Source organism: Schistocerca serialis, chromosome 7, assembly GCF_023864345.2.
Source record: "Schistocerca serialis cubense isolate TAMUIC-IGC-003099 chromosome 7, iqSchSeri2.2, whole genome shotgun sequence".
In the NCBI taxonomy this organism is placed as follows: domain Eukaryota; kingdom Metazoa; phylum Arthropoda; class Insecta; order Orthoptera; family Acrididae; genus Schistocerca; species Schistocerca serialis.
Genome location: NC_064644.1, coordinates 432,895,799 through 432,915,525, shown reverse-complemented (window position 1 = coordinate 432,915,525; position 19,727 = coordinate 432,895,799). Strand labels below are relative to the sequence as shown.

Sequence of the window (19,727 nt, the reverse complement as noted above, 5' to 3'; positions counted from 1 at the left end):
ATTTAAAGCTTCTGACAGCTGGGATCATAGACTAAAAAATAAGCACACAATTTATCAGTGAAAAGTGACAAGATTTGTTTCAAGAAAAGAAACGGCGATGATCAAAGAAACCTTGGCTGCTGCGGACACTTTCTGAACCCATACGTTAAAACTGATATCAAATTTCAACACAGATTTTGTTATCAACACTGACCCAACAGGTATTTATTGCACTGTATTTAAAAATCCAGTTTGCTCTCTATTTTTACAATTCTCTGGCAAAATAATTCAATTTCAGTTGCTTTTTCTTCCCAGGATGTCAGTAACGGTCAGTGTTCAAGAGGACTCTGGCTGTCAAAGAAACAAAACTATTTTCGTCAAAAGACAAGACATGAATAAAGTGATGCATACATATACTGCTCTCACTCTGTTGGAAACATCCTCCTTCAGGTGTGTGTGTGTTTACAAGAGGCAATCGGTAACTTTGGTCCTCGAAGTTTAAAAAACAGTAAAATAATATAAGCAAAATCACGAAAACATTGAAATAACATCTTTCAAATCTGGGAAGCTAAGAACAGAACTGTATACTGACCTTCTCAACCGGTGTTTGAAATCTTATAAGGGTGAAGAACAGTTTCTGTTAATTACTGACTCTTGGAGTAGACAAGCAAAGCGTGAGTGGGGTATGACGACATCTTTCAGGATGACAACAAATCACCAAGTGGTTCCTCTGAAATATACTCCACTCATTCAACGATGCAACATTTAAAAAAAGGGGGGGGGGGGGGGGGGGGCAATAGTGTATCACCAGCCGTCATCGCCAATTTTAAGGAAATGATCTCGTACGCTTCCAAGCTTTCTGAGGAAACAGAAGTTTACAGGAATGTCAACGTAGTACGTTTTTCATCAGATCCTAAAACAAAACAAAAAAAGTACAAACAATCGTCCTGTATAAATTGTGCAAGATGCCAAAATATTTTTTTGTTTTCAATGTTTTATGACAATTATCATTCTGGTGCTTGCACATAGAATACAAAATTGACAAGGGGACATGATATTGTACAAAATTTTATGTAACTGAAACTTCACCCAGAATTTTGTGACTGGCAATTACTTTACCTCCATTAATAAAGCTTCTGAAATTATTTAACCTTTTTTTAAAAACAATATTGGTGAGTGTAATTCACATTTTAAGTAGCTGTGACAGCCACTAAATATATAAAAAAAATAAAATAAAAAAAATAAAAAAAAAATAAAAAAAATTTTACGATTTAAATACTAATACTTTAGGTCATTAACTGTATTTAATAGTTGTTATAATTTTTAAAACAATTAAAAACAACAAATGAAGCCTTACCGGCAGGTAGGTAGGATCGAAACAAGATCAGATGCATGACACAGTATTGACTGAGCAAACTTATCTGCTGCCTTGCTGCTTATGACCCATATACGAGATGTTTAAAACTTAAAAGTCCTTTTATCGGAATTTTCTGGATAGTGCGCTTTAAGACTTCTATGAGTGGATGCCCTTGAGGTATACTACTAACCTACAAAGTCTCATCCTGAACTAAATTTTGAGACTAGAAGGTCCCCTCGTTAGAAGTATACAAATAAACAGTGAATAGTGGTGTACGAAACTGTGCTGTGTTCAACTTTAAAAATGCACAATTCTGCAAATCAGCATAAAATTAGACCACAACTACCAATGCCTAATGAAAGAAACCAAAAATTTGCTAGCAGAGTTCATTTCTCGATGAAAGTGAAAAATCTAGGAGAAATTAATTTAAGTAAAAACTACAAATCAAACTGTAAATATCTTTAATTACAGATCACCAATGTTTTATTTCAATAAAGAGAGCCACATCTGGTGAGAAAAGGCTCATTTTCTTTTAGTTGTACTGATGGAACAAAAATACCCTCAGAAACTGTAAATCAACAGTCTACAATATGGCTACAAAAATGAAAAATTTACTGTCCTAATTTCTTAATTAGTATGTCCATGAAAAAAGCTGGTACTCTTTTTCAAGTTCCATCATGAATTTAATATTAGAAAGGAAAGAGTTTAATGTTCCATGCACTCCTTAAATTTTTACACCCCAAGTGGCCACACCACAAAGGCATCATCCAACATATGATAGAAACTAGTTGTTTGACTTGTTGGAGTCTACTGTGTGTACTTCGCAGTGTTACATATGCACGACCATCACGACAGGTGATAACTGACTACTTATCAGCACACCATCAGTTTGTTCATAATATTTTCCGTCAAAGAGTAAATAAATCAAGTGAAAAGACTAAAAGTTCCTAGAACATTTGAACCCCATCCATTCTAATTAAAAAAACTGGAACTTGAAAAACAGTGACAGCTATCATTCCTCAACACGAAGTTAAGAATGGAACGAATGGACCCCAGGGGGACAGTGTATAATGAAAAGCCATGCAGACTGACCTCTATCTGCATGACTCGAGTATCATCATCCGTCACAAAGAAATTTCAGGATAAAAACTCTGGTCTATGAAGTTCGAATGCAGTCAGAAGACAAGGAGCACTGCATTGAAGAATTACAACACTTACAGTGTTCCAAAGGAATGGGATGCAGTCTGACAAAAGGGAGAAATTGTGTCTGAGATGGAAGAAGAAAAGCCAAGAATCCCTTTTTTGCCTTCTATGCCCCCTATCTCCAGCAAGAGCAGTAGATTCGAATGGAATCATGGCATGCAGTGTATTTCAGGCAGCCAACAGAAGATAATTAGTAATTAGCTGCTTCCAAGCTTGCCTTGAATATAATCATAAAATGAAATAGCACATGAACAGTATTGTGGTATAAATGTGAAGTGTCTGAGAAAGTGTTATTAGGATGTCTCCTAAATTAAAAACTTCATAAAACCCATAAAACAGGAGTGGAGTCATCAATTTAATCAAAGCTTTCAGCCCAGCACCTTATTTATCAGGAGCCTGCCATGTACTTCATCCACCAGTGCTGTAAAATGCTGGGAGAATGTGCATTCATTTCACAGAAAAACAGTGAAAGTTTGGGGAGGGAGGGAGCATCAAAGGGTGTAGTAGGCACTGGGAGTCGAATTCAAGCTCTGCTATAAAAAAAATGGCACTACACCAACAATACTTCACCATCTGGTTGCAGTAAAGGCAGTGAGTATGCAAAGAGCACCTGAAGCCTGAAGATGATGACAAGGCTGGTTGTCAAAATGTTGTGAATCAAAATGGAACAAACACCTTGCCTGAACAACTGAAAGCACACCATTAATCAACTGAGCTGAGAAAATCTGCGAGACCACATACCAGAGTCAGTATTGCCTTGCATGTCACTACCTGACTGATCTTCTGCCAGCTTCCACCCATCTTTGCATTCTTATGCAAGCCATTCATGTTGTTATTTTGTAACAATGAATGATTACACTGATGGTTCAGTAATATTCACACCTCCCAGCACTTCCCTTCTTTCGAATTGGGATTATTAAATTATTCTTGAATTCTGGAGGTATTTTGCTTGTCTCATATAGCTTACATACCAGGCAAAATAATTTTATCATGATGTCCAAATCTCATAATAATTCTGTGGAGATGTCATCTACTGCAGTTGCCTTGCTTTTACTTAGGTCTTTCAGTGCTCTGTCAAATTCCTCTTGCAGTATCACATCACCTTCCTTCAGAAAAAAATATACGACTTAGTGACCAATCACTTGTCACTTCCTACTCACATTCATATAATAAATTTAAAAAATGAGCTCACTGTTTGGTATACAGATTTATTACTATAAAATCTTTGTTCAAATGTGCCCCAGTATACTGCTTCTTCCTTTTTTTGTAGTTGCTACATGTTGAAATTAAGCAACCGTTAAACAATTAAGAGATAATTAATCATGCAGATAAGAATATCAAACACTTTAGTAGTAAAATATACTTAGCAGAATCAAGAATCAGGAGAGACTGAATGAACACGAATGAGTAATTTTGTGTTAACACTTCAAAAGTATCAATATTACTCACCACAAAAATAAATTACACAGTGTGGTTTGAAATGTTTGAGAGATTATCAATCAGAGGAAGTCACTACTTTTCACATTTGAATATGTTTAAAAATAAATAAATCAGTTACCTGCACATTTTGCAACCCAGGGATATTGGCCACTGCTCCTTGTAGGCTTGCGAGGCTAATAACATTTGGCTGAGGGGGGCTCGAAAGTGGTGAAGGTGTGGCAGGAGTCTTTGGAGAAGGTGATGAATACTGTAATGTTTGTGATGGAGTCTTTGGTGATGGTGATTGTGCAAGGAACTGTTGTTGTTGCTGCTGAATTTTGGGTGGAGGAGATGTGAAGTGCAGTGCACTTGGACTGGACGTTGGTAAAGGTGTGTAAGGGGACTGGGGAGTTTGTGGAGACGAGGGTGGAAGAGATCCTGGAGTTGAAGCGTTGATTTTTTCTAATAATGAGACTGTGATGTTGGGGCTCGGCTTCTCAGCACATGGTGTACCTGTAACAGAAGCTTTCATGAGAACAGAAGATCCAGTACATCAGATAAGTGACAAGAATCACTTGGCAGTGGCAATATTCATATGGCATTTTTACCACACCACTGTGATCATTTTTGCAAAAGCAAATTAAAAGATTCTGCAGAGATAAATAAACTGGGTGCCCCATCCTTTAATATTATACAATCGAACTTTAAGGTCACCAGGCAGCAAAAATTGTTTATTATAGTGATGTAAAAACATCAGTGGAGCAGCCTTAAGCTGCAATATTAATATTATATTTTAAAGACTTTCCCACTTAGCTTGTTTTATAAATACGAGGGCGGTTCAGAAAGTAACCTCCGATTGGTCACAGTGCGGGTTGTGGGGGGAGTAGCGACGCCATCTGTGCGTTCACGCACTCAACAGGTCAGTCGGCATCAAGCCGTGGTCGAGTGAACGTCGTACCTGCGCTAGTTTAGTTTTTGTGGCAGTTTGAAATGTGTGCTGCAATAGAAAACCCCACCAAATGTGAAGTGCGTGCTGTCATAAGGTTTTTTACAGCCAAAGGATATTCTGCAGCAGCTATTCATCGTGAACTTTGTGCCGTGTACGGACCAAGAGTTATGAGTGAAGGAGTTGTCCGTGAATGGGTACGTTTATTTAAAAGTGGACGAGAAAACGTTCGTGATGAAGAGAGGAGTGGTAGACCATCATTGGTGACTGACGAACTCGTTCAGACAGTTGATGCAAAAGTTCCTGAAAATCGACGTTTCTCAATGTCGGAGTTGTCTACTGGTTTTCCACAGATTTCTAAGACTCTCTTGTACGAGATAGTGACAGCAAGATTGGGTTACCGTAAGTTCTGTGCACGATGGGTGCCCAAAATTCTTACCGACCACCACAAAACTCAAAGAATGGCCTCTGCATTAGACTTTCTGTCACGTTATGAGGACGAAGGAGAACCATTGTTAAACAGAATCGTGACCGGTGAAGAAACCTAGATTAAGTACGTGAACCCTGAGACAAAAGAACAATCAAAGATGTGGGCACATTCAAATTCGCCTACCAAACCAAGAAAAGCCTCGCAAGATTTTTCTGCCAGAAAACTGATGGCAACGGTGTTTTGGGATGCCAAAGGGGTGTTGTTGGTTGAATTCATGGAACGTGGTACGACCATTAATCAAGACGTGTACTGTGAAATAATAAAAAAGTTACGACGGGCTATACAGAACAAACGCCGTGGTATGCTGACTTCCGGTATCATTTTTTTGCACGATAACGCCCGTCCTCACTCTGCTCGCAGAACAACGGCCCTTCTTGAGTCCTTCAAGTGGGACGTTATCAACCATCCACCTTACAGCCCAGACCTGGCGCCAAGTGATTATCACCTCTTCATGCATTTGAAGAAATGGCTCGGGTCACAGCGGTTTGATGACGACGAAGAGCTCAAAGATGCGGTCACAGGCTGGCTCCAGGCACAAGCGGGTGATTTTTATGCAGAAGGAATTTCAAAGCTTGTGAAGAGATACGATAAGTGCCTCAATCGCTATGGAGACTATGTAGAAAAATAGTGCAAAGATGTAGTTGTAGGATGTATATATTAAAATATTTTTATTTAACTTGGTGTATTTTTTTAAATCAACCGGAGGTTACTTTCTGAACGGCCCTCGTAAATGACGATTCTTACAAATCATTCCTTGTCTTGCATTCTAGTTGTGGTAGCAGGCAGACACATCAGTGTGCAGGTGACATCATCATAGTGAAGGAGACCTTTAGCACTCCAAATGAACCACATGGTTGCATCAAACTTTTCTTTATTAATTACACATACTACAGATCACAAACTAAATGATATTCTGTAGTTGTGAAGCATTAGCACCAACAAAATGCAGGGTCTGACTGCATGTTTTCTGCCACAAATAAATGGACAACAATGAGACTAGAGAGAAAACTTAACTAATTTCCACGGAGTCCAACTGCCATCTAGCACAATACGAATCCTGAGCTCCCAACAATGAGGAACAGACATGACACGACAGTGGAGCATTACAATTTCTGTGCATCAGGTTCAAAATTTATTGCAGCACTATACAGCACTAATACATGTAGGAAGTAGATAAAACCATACAAAAAGTAACTATGGGTAAATAAAACGAAGCCACAGAATAAGCTCCTGCTACTAGTCATTAAAAATCTCCATAGAAACAAGTACTATGAAAGCATGAAGTAAACTTCTACCATTTTTCTGATTTTACTTAACATTTATGCTGAAGGTATTCTCAATCGATGAGATTTTAAAATACAATTGGATATTTACTTAAATCTTAATAGATACAAAGCATCTTACTATTGATTGAAAATCAAATAAGATGAACTCCAAAAGGAACTTCATCTATAAATCGAGTATGTATATGATACAGTACGAAAACATCAAAATAGAACTCAAAAATCACTATATACTGCATGAAAATACAACAAAGGTATGTATGGCTAACAGACAAATAGGACACCTATTTAGAATGTGACTTAAGTTATGCATGTATCTAAAATGAAAAAAATCCATTTATTTAAACTGAGAACAATAAAGGTGACTGTTTGGAGACATTTTAAACAACATTTCTGCCTGGCTGCGAAAACTGGGTCTCCTTTCAGGGTGAAAAATCAAACACAGGCAGTTGAAATGATGTCCCAGTTCAAGTGAAATATTCCATTTTACAAGATGGAGGAATAAATATGTAAGAGAAGAGCTTAACATAGATAGTACATACTGAAATGCAATGTTATAAACAGAAATGAAAAATCCACTAAGAAAGAATCCCTGGTAGCCAATTAACATTACAACAGCAGAACTTCTGACATTCATAAAATGGAAAAAGGGATATTTTTGCCCCACATAAAATATATTCATGTTTGACATAAACAAGCACCAGTGCATGAACTGCTGCAGAGTGAAAATTTCATTTGGGGAACAAGTACTTTATTTTAGCATACAAGGTGGAATCCAAAATTTTCAGAACTGGTGCTGCTATCTGGAAAGTAGGAGTAGTAGACCTTTGCACCGCAAGGTGGTGAGAGCTGCATATCTGATGAGTCAGTGTGCGGAGTGGCATTCAGCTGGGAGGACGTGTTGCGTGTCCACATTGATTTCCGTAATACTCTTTGTTTGGTGTGCGGCGATGTTAAGATGGATCCACAAACAGAACAGCGCATGTGTATCAAATTCTGTGCGAATCTCGGAAAAAGTGATACAGAGACCCCTGCAATGATATGGTTATGACCCAGAGACAAAGCGATAATCGTCCCAGTGGAGGAGCCCAGGCTCTCCAAGACCCAAAAAGCGACACAGGTGACGAGCATGATCATCGTTTTCTTTGATACCAAGGGAATTGTGCACAAAGAATTCATCCCACCCAACCAAACAGTGAATTTTGCATACTACTCTGACGTTTTGCGATGGCTCCGTGAAAACATGCGGCGACGATGGCCCGAACTTTGGCGCCAAGGGAACTAGTTGCCGCATCACAACAACGCCCCCAGTCACACGTCCTTGCTCACCAGGACCTTTTCAGCAAAAAACAACATGGCGGTTGTACCCCATCCACTGTACTCACCAGATTTGGCACCTTGCGACTTCACACTATTCCCAAAACTGAAACAAGTTGAAAGGCCGTTGGTTTGACACTCCAAGAGAGGATTCAAAAAGCATAGCTAGTGGTGATAAACACCCTCAAAGAACAGGGCATCCAGAAAACGTTTGACAAGTGGCAGAAGTGCTGGGACCGGTGTGTACGTGAGGATGGGAACTACTTTGAGGGTGATGATGACCATTAGCCCACAGGTAAGATTTTCAACAGATGGCAGCACCAGTCCCTAAAATTTTTGATAGCACCTCGTACATTACTTCCTGCCATTTTGCAAGATATAACAATAATTATTTAACACAATAACTAATACATTACTTACTTATTTCAATAAATTAATATCTTATCAATTTGTGATTGCTCATGCTGACAAGTTTTCTTAACTTTAGATTTTCATATAGTAGCTGTCTGTAGAACTTTCTGGACACATTTAATATATATTGCCTACATTAAACTCGCATGTATCCTGCACACTGTTTTGTTGTACTTTTAGTCCAAGTCACTGAAATATTGCTCGATGCACTTAGCACAAGTGATTTCTGTTGTACAAGCACATTTTGTGGTACTTTAAATAATTGTCACTGGTCTCGTTGCCTTAGCAGGGGTTGATTTGGCACTTATTCTGGTTTCTACATCATTTTGGTTCCATATTCTCTTCTTTTGTCTGTTCTTCTTCGGTTCTATCATTCCCTCGAGTTCATTTCCCAGTTGAAGTATGAATTTCTTCCTTTCACCTTCAACTTTTGTAGTCCTGTCTTCCTCAGTTGCGTGTAATATTACGGTAGATTGATAATTTTTACTTATGGACTGTCTGACAGCAACTGAATAAAACACAATTTTAGTGCCATACGCGTTTCGCCTTTATTTTCTGCAAGGCATCATCAGTAGCAGGTTGCGTGGACAATTTCTTACATATTACACTCCTGTTGCATTTTTGTTTTGTTCTTCTTCTTATGAATGCCAATTTGCAGTTTTTTCCCACATTCCACAGTACTATGAACTGAACGCTTGTTTTAATGCAATGTTTTGGTTTCTGTTGCCGACTGTCAAAAAAATAAAGGCGAAAGGCGTATGGCACTAAAATTGTGTTTTATTCAGTTGCTGTCAGACGGTCCATAAGTAAAAATTATTCTTCCTTTCAATTTTCTTGTTCATTACTATTTTTTAGATGGCCCATGCATTTATTGCTGCAGTGTCCAAGATGTGGTGGTAGTCACACATTAGCTATCTCCTACATGCAAGCTTTTTAGCATATTTATGGGTAATTCCATCAAAAACATCCACCCACTCTTTGTTGCAATGTAGAATGTTAGGGTCACAGGCTTCTCCTTTCCTCCTCTGATTATTGCAGTGTACTTACAAGGGAGGCTCCTCATTGCACCCCACTCAGATTTAGTGGTAAGATGGCCCAGTGGACAGCCCGTCACAAATTGAACACAGATAAAGCAATGAAACAGGAAGGTCTACTGAACTGTGAAAACAGAAACAAGACAAACAGTGAATAGTCCAAGCTCAAGATGTGCAACATCAAGCTTTTCTTTTCACAAAATTATGAACTTTCCACCCAATCAGTGATGCGTCTGTCATTTTCAAATCCATGATTCTGTCTTGGAGTAATGTCCGTATGCAACAGTGCAGTGTAAGGAAGGGACCTCCAGCCTTATGTACTTCTTACTTGTTCCACACAAGTACCGCACATTATGACTCCTAAGTTCCATTTTGACTCTCGAATTCCATCGTTGTAATGTAGTTCACACCCGTCTATTTGTGGTCTTCATTTCTGTGAGAGGTCTATGCAGCATCTCTTTGCTCTTACTATTCATCACATTTACTTGCAGTGGTGATATACTCCTACCACGTAACTCATGCTCTATAACTATTGTATAGTACAACAACAGCCAAGATTACAAAAGGAGAACAGACACATCAATGACCAGACAGGAAGTTCACTATTCCCTGCAGGGAGGAGGGGAGCATGAGTGAGATTTAAACAAGGATCTCTCGCTTTGCAATCACCACCATGACCACACAACCATGATGCAGTGGTTCTTGCAGTTCGTTTGATGTTCCATATCTTATTCTTGGACTGTTTGCTGTTTTTATTTTGCTTATTTTTTTCACCCTTCAGTACGTACACCTTCACCCTGTTTTCATGCTTTATCTGTATTCAGTTTTTGACAGGCTATCCACTGGGCTATTTTACCACTAAATCTGAGGGAGGTGCAATGGGGAGCTTCCATTGTCCAAAGAATGACATTTTTACTCTTCTTTCCTTTCTACAGAGTCATGGTGGTGCAGTCTGTGTTGTCAGTCTGGCACAGGACGATTTGGGGGGGTAGTGGGTGTCTTTCAGTATTTGGCTTCTTTATGTTACCAGGGATGATGTTCATTGTTGTACAAACTATGATGCGAAAACATCTGTTATTATATTTCTCCCTAGATTTAGTAATGTCTGCATGAAACATAGAACAACATACTCTCTGACTGGTTGTTTGCCTCTATGTGTGCCCTCTTTTCCAAGGTATGGGAAATAATTACATATATAAGTTGTCATTAGATATCGGCAACAATCAAGATACCTTATTTGTTACATTTGCTGGGCATAACTCGAGTGAACCAGCATCTTGGTTGTCTTCATTATAGCTGCTCATCTGTGGTTATGGTTTCTCCTGGACAGTAAGACTGATTACTGTTTTCCGTGAATTTTGGCCAAATTTGAGATACAAAAGTGAATTTGTTGGCTGGTTAGCATTCAGTTGGGTCAATTTTCCATTTAATCAAAGAAATCTGATAAGATTCTGAAATCTGCCTCTAGCATAATGTTGCAGAAGAGGTTAGGCACTCTTGAAAGCAACCAAAAGTCATTTGCACACATACCTTTTGCACCAGCTACAACCCGGAGCATATACAACGGCTATTAATTTTTCCAGTGGCCCATGTGACATGATCCAACTATTTCAAATATTTGAATCTATTCATTTCTTCATGAAACATAGCACTGCTTCATCAAAAATAAGACTGAAATCACAGATGACAGTGTCATCTACTTATTAACTAGTGTTATGTAATGAGACCGCTCTCTCTTCAGACTGTTCACTGTCAATCTCCTTCCAAAAGATGGAAAAATGGCAATCTCCCACTCGGTTCTATCCCTTGGAACCGTTTTTGCAGAGGCTTCCAAGTGGGTTTGCTGCAATAGATGAGTTGAGAATAGATGCAAATCAGCATCTGAATCCTCATCCGCTAATCCCTCTTCATTCATACCATCATCTTCACTTGCCTGTAGTACAAAATTCCAATGTTTATCGCAGAAGTCAATTTCTGAATCAGACTCAGAATTCTGTAAGAGAAGAAGTATTTCTTCACCAGAAAGTCCACACTGATGAGACATATTTTAAGAGTCTTTCATGGACAAAGAACATTACCTAAATGAACGATATAAAGTGTAATGTGAATCTGCCAAGATGGAAAGTGCACCTATCAAGACGCAACAATGAGCAGTAACAACTCTGCACGATTTTCAAGTGTTGCAACTTCACTCTTGGATTATTGACAATATATTCAGAAGAAAAATTAGAGCTGTCTCAAACTGATCCCTTCAACTGCTTCAGGTATACCGAATAAAATGTCATGAAAATATCAATATTTGGTAAATTCTAATATATCATCATCAAGACAAGAAAGAATTAGGAAAATTCAAATGATTTTATGAATAATGCAAAACATGTTGAGTATGACACTTAAGACAAACATATGACAAGAGGTCATTTTGAGCTCTTCTGCTGTTTCAGTGCTTTACTGTACCATCCTATGGCAACAGAAATATGTCGGAACACAAGAGGCAGGCATTGAAGCGGGGCGGGGTGGGCATCGACGCGGGGGCGGGCGTTGAGGCAGAGATGGAGGAGGGTGTGGAGGCAGAGGTGGAGGAGGGTGTGGAGGCAGAGGTGGAGGAGGGTGTGGAGGCAGAGGTGGAGGAGGCACTTTTGAAGCAGAGGAAGGTGTCGAGGCAGACATCGACTTGGAGGTGGAGGACGGCATGGAGGCAGAGGCAGGTGTGGAGTTGGAGGCAGTGTGGACGTGAGGTAGGGGCTAGTGTAGATTGAGGTTAGGAGGATTATGGGATCGAAGGATATGTAGCCAAGACGACTCCCATCTATATAATCCAGATTAGTTCCATTACGGATCACATACTCTTCAAAATGCATGGATGTATGGTCATCTACTTTACTAGCAAGGTAATGTAACGGGGGGGGGGGGGGGGGGGACACTTTATACTGGGCCACAGAAGACATATAGCTGGTCTCCATGGTTTAGAATGGTTGTTTGTTCTTATAAAAATATTTGTATTCCTCTCAGCATTTCCTTTACTGTTTAATTTACCTACAATACTACTCATAGCACTGCAGTCAGCAAATACTGCTAAAGATATGGATTATGTAATATCACTTTAACAAACATGACATGATAACCAATAATAACAAACACAAATATTACAGTAATATGTTGAAATACTGAAGAAAGTCACCCAGAAATTAATATTTTATTCAATGACGAAAGGCGCATATCACGAATTACCTGCGAGCAATGCTTGCAGACTGGGCGCAGATACACTAGCACTGGAGGCACTTCCTGAGGAGCTTGTGTCGGCAGCTGGTAACTGGCTCGATAACCTCCTGGTCGCTGCTACAGCGGGCAATGAAGCAGTGCCGAGAATTCTGCCTGAGTGATTGACTGTCACTGCTTGTGGCTGAGGGGCCGTTTTACTTGTACCTAAGAAAAGTAATCATCATAATCAGAAATCCTATCAGGTTACGTTACCTTCCATTCAGAAAACTGTTGCACTCAGTGACTGTCATATTGACTTGTAAATTGTAGATTGCAGCGATCAGTCATCCTTTTTAAATTTTATTATTTAAAAAGGACGACTGTTTGGTGCAATTTATAATTTACAAGAAATCCTATATTGATTATTGTGCGTGTTTATGTACAAAAATTTATCTTGTTCATTTATTACTATATGGAACAAAATAAGCACTACTACAAAATCAGGTGAAATTAGTTTAAGTGTACACACAATACCAACATTTAACATCCAAACCATGGAACGAAAAAGAAAACAGAAAATGTATATAATACACAATCTCTGTAAATAATCGTTTTCATTATAGATGCTGACTGTACTTCACAAATTAAATTTGCTGAAGGGCTGTTATGAATGTACCCCAATGATTCAAAGTCTTTACCTTCCTCACAACAAGCACTATAATACTATGTCCTTCACAATGATTTTGCTACAGTTAAATTTCCTATTGTATGCAAGCATTGTACCTCTAGGTCTACATAGATACTCTACAAACCACTGTACAGTGTGTGGCAGCGGATACCCTGTACCACCACTAGTCATTTCCTTTCCTGTTCCACTCGCATTTAGAGCAAGAGAAAAACGACTGTCTGTATGCCTCCATACAAATCCATATTTCTCTAATCTTATCTGCATGGTCCTTTTGTGCAATGTATGTTGGTGATAATAGAATCATTCGGTGGTCGGCTTCAAATGCCAGTTCTCTAAATGTTCTCAATAGTGCTTCTCAAAAATAATGTTGCCTTCCATTCAGGAATTCCCATTTGAGTTCTTGAAGCATCTCCGTAACACTTAGGTATTGTTCAAACCTACCGGTAAAAAAATCTAGAGGCCCCCTCTGAATTGCTTTGATGTCCTCCTTCAATCCCCCCGCCCTTCCCTGGTATGGATCCCAAACTCTCAAGCAGTACTCAAGAATAAGTCATACCAGCATCCTACATGCAACCTGCTTTACAAGTGAGCCACTCCTAAAACTCTTCCAATAAATCGAAGTTGACCATTCGCCTTCCCTACTACAGCAAAAAGGTTGTAAGAATCTGAGCACAAGTTATGGTAAGGGAAGAAACTTGCCTGCGACGTTTTCAAAGGGACTATTCTAGGATTTGTCTTAAGCAAGTTTGGGAAACCATTGGAAAACTAAACGTGGATGACTGGACAGGGATTTGAACTACTGACCTCCATAATGTGTGTCCGAAATCTCAACCACTATGCCGCCTTGCACTCTCTTACGTGCGCAACTTGTGGAATAAAAGTCTTTGAATGTTATCAAATATGATTTCAGGAAAGAATTTAAATGGAATTTAACTAATGTAAAGACAACTACATAGTAAATTACAGAAATATTGTAATGGGTTTAGTGCAAAAAGGCACAAGTAATGTTACTCCAGATCACGTAATAATCAGGTTACTTATTATTAAGGCAAAACAAGTACCACCATAAATAGTTCTGCTGACACTGAAAAGATGTCACAGACAACACGACATTGCTAAGTAACCTATAACTTGTAATGTCACAGAACTGCCAATGTTGTCATTTTCCACAAAGAAATGTTGGGCCTACGCAAGGTCTGTCGCAGGTCAATGTAGTCAGCCATACCAATTCGGAGTTTCTGAGACATAGTGCTGCAAATAATGTGGGTTTATCACATAGCTAACTGTATCATAAAGTTGGCTGTAGTGTCTCAGGAGCAGATTTTTTCCTATGGTTTCAAGCCATGAACCCGGATGAGCTGCAGCGATTCTACAAATTAAGCCTCAGGAGCACTTTCAAATCTCTCGCTTCACAGAATGCACACAACAAAAACAATGAGCTGTGTGCTCTACAACAATCCCACGGTGGGCAATGTTTTGGGGTTCTCTTCTGAGCGTTTAAGGACATCATCTTTAAAGTTCAGATTGTGGCATGGCTGTGGAGCATCACAGTCAACACTGCTAGTTGGGATTGTACCAGCTTTTATTGTTGTACTCAGATAAAAATTCTATGAGATTTCTTAATTACAACCTGCATCCTATTCTCATTTTGTGAGTGTACTGTGACGTGGGAGATTTGAAAGCGATTCCATCTTCAAACTCCAGACATGGGTTATTATCAAAACTTTGTCTACAAAATCCCCACTACAGCCCATAGAAATCTGTAACAGGAAGTGTGAAACATTCTGTATATGTGAAAGAAATAAATACAACAACATTACTGAGTAGCAGCACTTATCAACATTTCCTACAAGTTAGCATTCGAATGTCAGTTTGATATGGATTGTGGTAGAGGGTACCTTCATTGACATATCTTCTCATTCAGAATAAATTTGATTGCTGGTACGAAATTGGTTCTCATCAATTTCTTTGAAATTGATCCATTAATTTACTGACACTTATTAAACATATATTGCACCAATGTACCTGTAATAATACATCAGTTTACTGTTAAAATCAGAACGCTCTTGGTTACATATAGTCCTTAGACCTCCAGAACATTCAGTTACAGCTTAACAATATTATGAGAAGGAAAGTCGCTACTCACCATATTGCGGAGATGCTGAGTCGCAGATAGGCCTATCTGCGACTCAGCATCTACGCTATATGGTGAGTAGCAGCTTTCCATCTCATAATATCGTTACAATCCATCCTGGATTTACCATTGTTCAATTACAGCTTAGTTATTTAATAGCTCTTCTGGTTTCCTGCTTTGATCTTTAACATCTGGTAATCACTGGCCAACTGGATCATAGTGATTCTCTCAGTCTCCTGCATATCAGTTGTTGCAAATGGTAGTGACAAGTTTATCCACATGGAAGCAATCACCTGTGAGCTTTAGTGCTAGAGTTACATCTGGCACGAGGAGGTTGGCACTCACTACTATTCATGTTACTGCTTGGTTTCTGAAACAGACCTTTCCTGTTTGGTGTTGAAATAAACATACACAAAGACACAAATCACATCCTAAATTCAGCTCAGCAGTGACAGGTACAAACAGAAGGCTCTTTAATGTCACTCGTGAAGTAAATTATCTGAATAAAATTCCTTTATTAAGTTAAAATGAGTACTGTTTTGATTTTGCAGCCAAACTATGAATTTCATGCAATGAGATCTCCTTGCTACCAGATCTTTGTAATTTTTTATATTAATGGTATATGAATTTTAGAACTCAAATATCAGTTTTCCAAAGCTGCTTGATTCAACTCTCAAAATTTTCCGAGGAAATTTAATTCACTAAAATTAAGGAAAATTTTCAGCACTGATTGCGTGGCTCACTTGGTAGCATTGAGACTGGTAAAGAGATAAGTGATGGATTCCTGGTTCGAATCTCACTATGGTTTTTAATAGTTACATCATTTGGATATAAAATTCATCAAATATATGCATACATGCTGATTACCACATCCTAATCATCATTTTAATGAATATGCCTGTCTCCTTGTTTCTAATTACATCTTGCAAGCAAATTTCCAGTTATCATTGCAAATATTTTACAAAATGTATTTTAAATTTTAAAAAATAATAACAATCTCTTGTACAACACTGTAACTAAGAATTTCTATTTGCGATAAAAAATGGAATTGTGTGTGCTATATGTAATCAGAAACAAGAAGAAGTGCATTTTTCATAAGAAATTATCATTACGTGGGTTAACTGGCACAAATTTGATGATCTAAACAGTGTATGTAATCTAATTTTGTGTGTGTGTGTGTGTGTGTGTGTGTGTGTGTGTGTGTGTGTGTGTGTGTGAGAGAGAGAGAGAGAGAGAGAGAGAGAGAGAGAGAGAGAGAGAGAGAGAGAGAGAACAAAAGCTGCCTTTACTTTACTGAATTGAAGTTGTTTGGAAAACTTTAAAGTCTATTTTCTCGCGAATTATTGAGAATTATATCGAACTGCTTACGGAAATTAATATTTGAGTTCTGAACTTCACATACCACAAATAAAACAAATTACAAAAATTCAACTGCTTCGTGTCCACCTTGTGCGATTTATAGAAAAGGTATTGAGTTTTTCAAAACGTGGAGAAACAAGAAGAGATTGTGTGAATGTTGCAGCTAGAACAGAAGAATCCACGCCTTTCACAAGATAAGCCTTTTATACAGAAAACGAAGTTACTACATAGTGGAGGGTGGCATTTACCAAAGGAGGAGAAGAAGAAGATAAAATCCTGAACCAGAATCGTTCAGTTTTTGCTGTCAAACAGCAAACATATAATACAGTGGATTTTGAATTCAAGTTAATTAGTACAGCACTAAAAAGTATTAACTAATAAAGAGTTGTGTTTATTTCAAATTTCAATTGTTACAAATTTCTTATGCTGTTTCTGAAATATGTAACACAGTATGTGAAGTATTAAGGCTTGGGGACATAATAAATCCAGCAGACCTGTTAGTCTGGCACACAGAATTTTTTCTGTATTTTCAGGTCAGAGCAGTTTGTATGACAACTGGATGCCTTTGAGAAACATCTGAACCATTCAGCACGGTGCCTCAGCAACAGTTGTCTGCCACACCGTGTGATAATATTCTTATCAAGGCAAACCAATTGCATTGTTAGTTTTCTGCTAGTATCAACAATTCTTCATTCACTAGGCCTAAATTTGTAGTACTGTGCTGTGTGATTTTATTTAAGCTCGGACTCCAGCATCAAAGAGTTCCAATACAATTTTAACATTAAACACACTATATTCATGGCGGAAGCTGCTTGCACCTCTGTGAAAAAACATTATACATGACTGAGAGAAAACTATAGCTTAAGCTGCTCAAAGAAGTCAAGATGGAAAGTGATATAAATGATCATGAGTTGACAAATGATCACTCTGAAATTGTACGAGTGTTATATTCTGCATCCACTAATGAACTGAGTGTGTTTTCAGCACATGTAGTTAATGAATGGATCGACACTGACAGAAATTTAGATATCAAAGAAGAGCTGACTGACAGTGTGATGTTAGAAAGTCTTTTCAATATACATCAGGAGCCATAACCTGAGAGTTATGAACAAGAAATGCTTACATCTCACATTCTTGTGGTGAGGTTTCAAAAGCCTTAAACGCTTTTGTGAAATTTGCGGACAGTAGCCAACAATATAACACTTCTGAAGTTATGAATCTCCACATCACACAAAATAATTTTTATCGAAACAGAGCTCAATCCAAGAAAGAAGTTAGCGTTTCTGCAAAGAAAATTTCAGCTAAGCTATCAATGGTAGATACTAGTTGGACATATTCCAAGCCTTCAGCAACATCAGATATCTGTGCTATTCTTTAAACACTGTGAGTCCAATTAAACTGCATCAAATCCTTGGTAACAATTTTTAATAATTACCTTCCACATGACCTTCTCAACTCAATGGTGCTTGTTTCATTTTGTAAATCACGTACAAAAAATTATTCATGTATATTGAACTTTTCTAAAACTTTGAACGTTAAACTGATTTACTTGATCTGTACTATACCCAACTTTTAATTCAGTTTTGTTTTTACAGAAAAGTAATACATACTTTTAATCTTTTTACACTATTGTCTATCCTGTGCTGTTTAATAAATAAGTTACTTCTTTTGTACATTAAAACTAGAGCGATACGTGAAATAAGAGAAAAGCTACTACTCACCTGTAGTGGACTGATGTGCTAAACGCTGTTAATATGTAACAGTAAACAGCGTTCACACTAGCTTTTGAGTACTAGCTCTTTTTCCGTTAATAGTACACACATTCAATCAAACAGACCCCACAGTGTTTATGCATTCTTCTTAAACCAACCCATCTGTTTATGTGTAGGGTTGCTGTCCTTGCAGGCAGGCGAGGCAAACCTTTGCGCCAGTGGATGCCGTCATGTACCAGTGCACTCGTTAGGAAAACTGGGTAACAGTAGACATGTCCAATTTTGAGACTTTGTTATGACTTTAACGTGATGATAGATGTGCAAGCTGAAGTGGAAACTTACCCTCTACCGATCCCACATGAATTCTCTGCAAAATTAGGCCAAAGCACCTCATTAAGTAAAATTCATGAAAAAAGGGCGTTTTTGGATGCAGCATCAAACCAACAGAAGACTGCACTGCAGAGACTGGACAACATGTAGCTGCCCGTCGATGTAGAAGACCTTCATGTGTTTCTAAATAAGACATACTATTATGACTACTTCATTGCAAACTTCGTTGAACTCTCTTACCCAAAGAACTAGTTATGTCACCGAGGTGTAAATTTTGAATGGTTACCTTGCTGTCAACAAGCTATCCAGGCTTTGAAAGGTTAACTGAAATAGGCTACTTGCATGACAAGATAACACTCCTGGTCTAGTACGTGAAGTAGTGGTCGATGCGTCCCCGAACATTATAGGTGCAGTTCTGTTCTATAAATACCCAATGACACGGAAGCCCTAAGGCATATGGTTTTAAGACTTTATCCACCTCACAACAACACTACTTTCAAACAGAATGGGAGGACCTCACTGTCATCTACATAGTCCAGAACCTTAAATTAACAATGTAGGAAAAGATAGATTGCACACAAGACACATCAAGTTGCAGGAGATATGCGCAATTAAAAAGACACTCGCTTGTAGCTTTTAGCCACAGCCCTCATCTGTAAACACACACACACACACACACACACACACACACACACACACACACACACACACACGTGCGACTGCCAACTCCAGCATTTCAGGCCAGGATGCACTGAATGGCATTCCGGCCCGAGATGCTGAAGTTGGTAGTCGTGTGTGTGTGTGTGTGTGTGTGTGTGTGTGTGTGTGTGTGTGTGTGTGTGTGTAGGGGGGGGGGGGGGGCGT

At 38.6% G+C, this 19,727-nt stretch overlaps 1 protein-coding gene across 2 annotated transcripts in view; it reads right to left on the bottom strand.

Moving 5' to 3' along the window:
- LOC126412455 (putative mediator of RNA polymerase II transcription subunit 26) overlaps positions 1 to 19,727 on the bottom strand; it is a 277,940-nt gene that overhangs the window by 145,912 nt on the left and 112,301 nt on the right. For both annotated transcript variants that reach the window (XM_050082064.1, XM_050082063.1), the window contains 2 exons: positions 12,671 to 12,865; positions 4,098 to 4,471 (listed from right to left, as the gene is read on the bottom strand). In XM_050082064.1, coding sequence (XP_049938021.1) covers positions 4,098 to 4,471; positions 12,671 to 12,865 — 569 coding nt within the window. The remainder of the gene's footprint in view (positions 1 to 4,097; positions 4,472 to 12,670; positions 12,866 to 19,727) is intronic.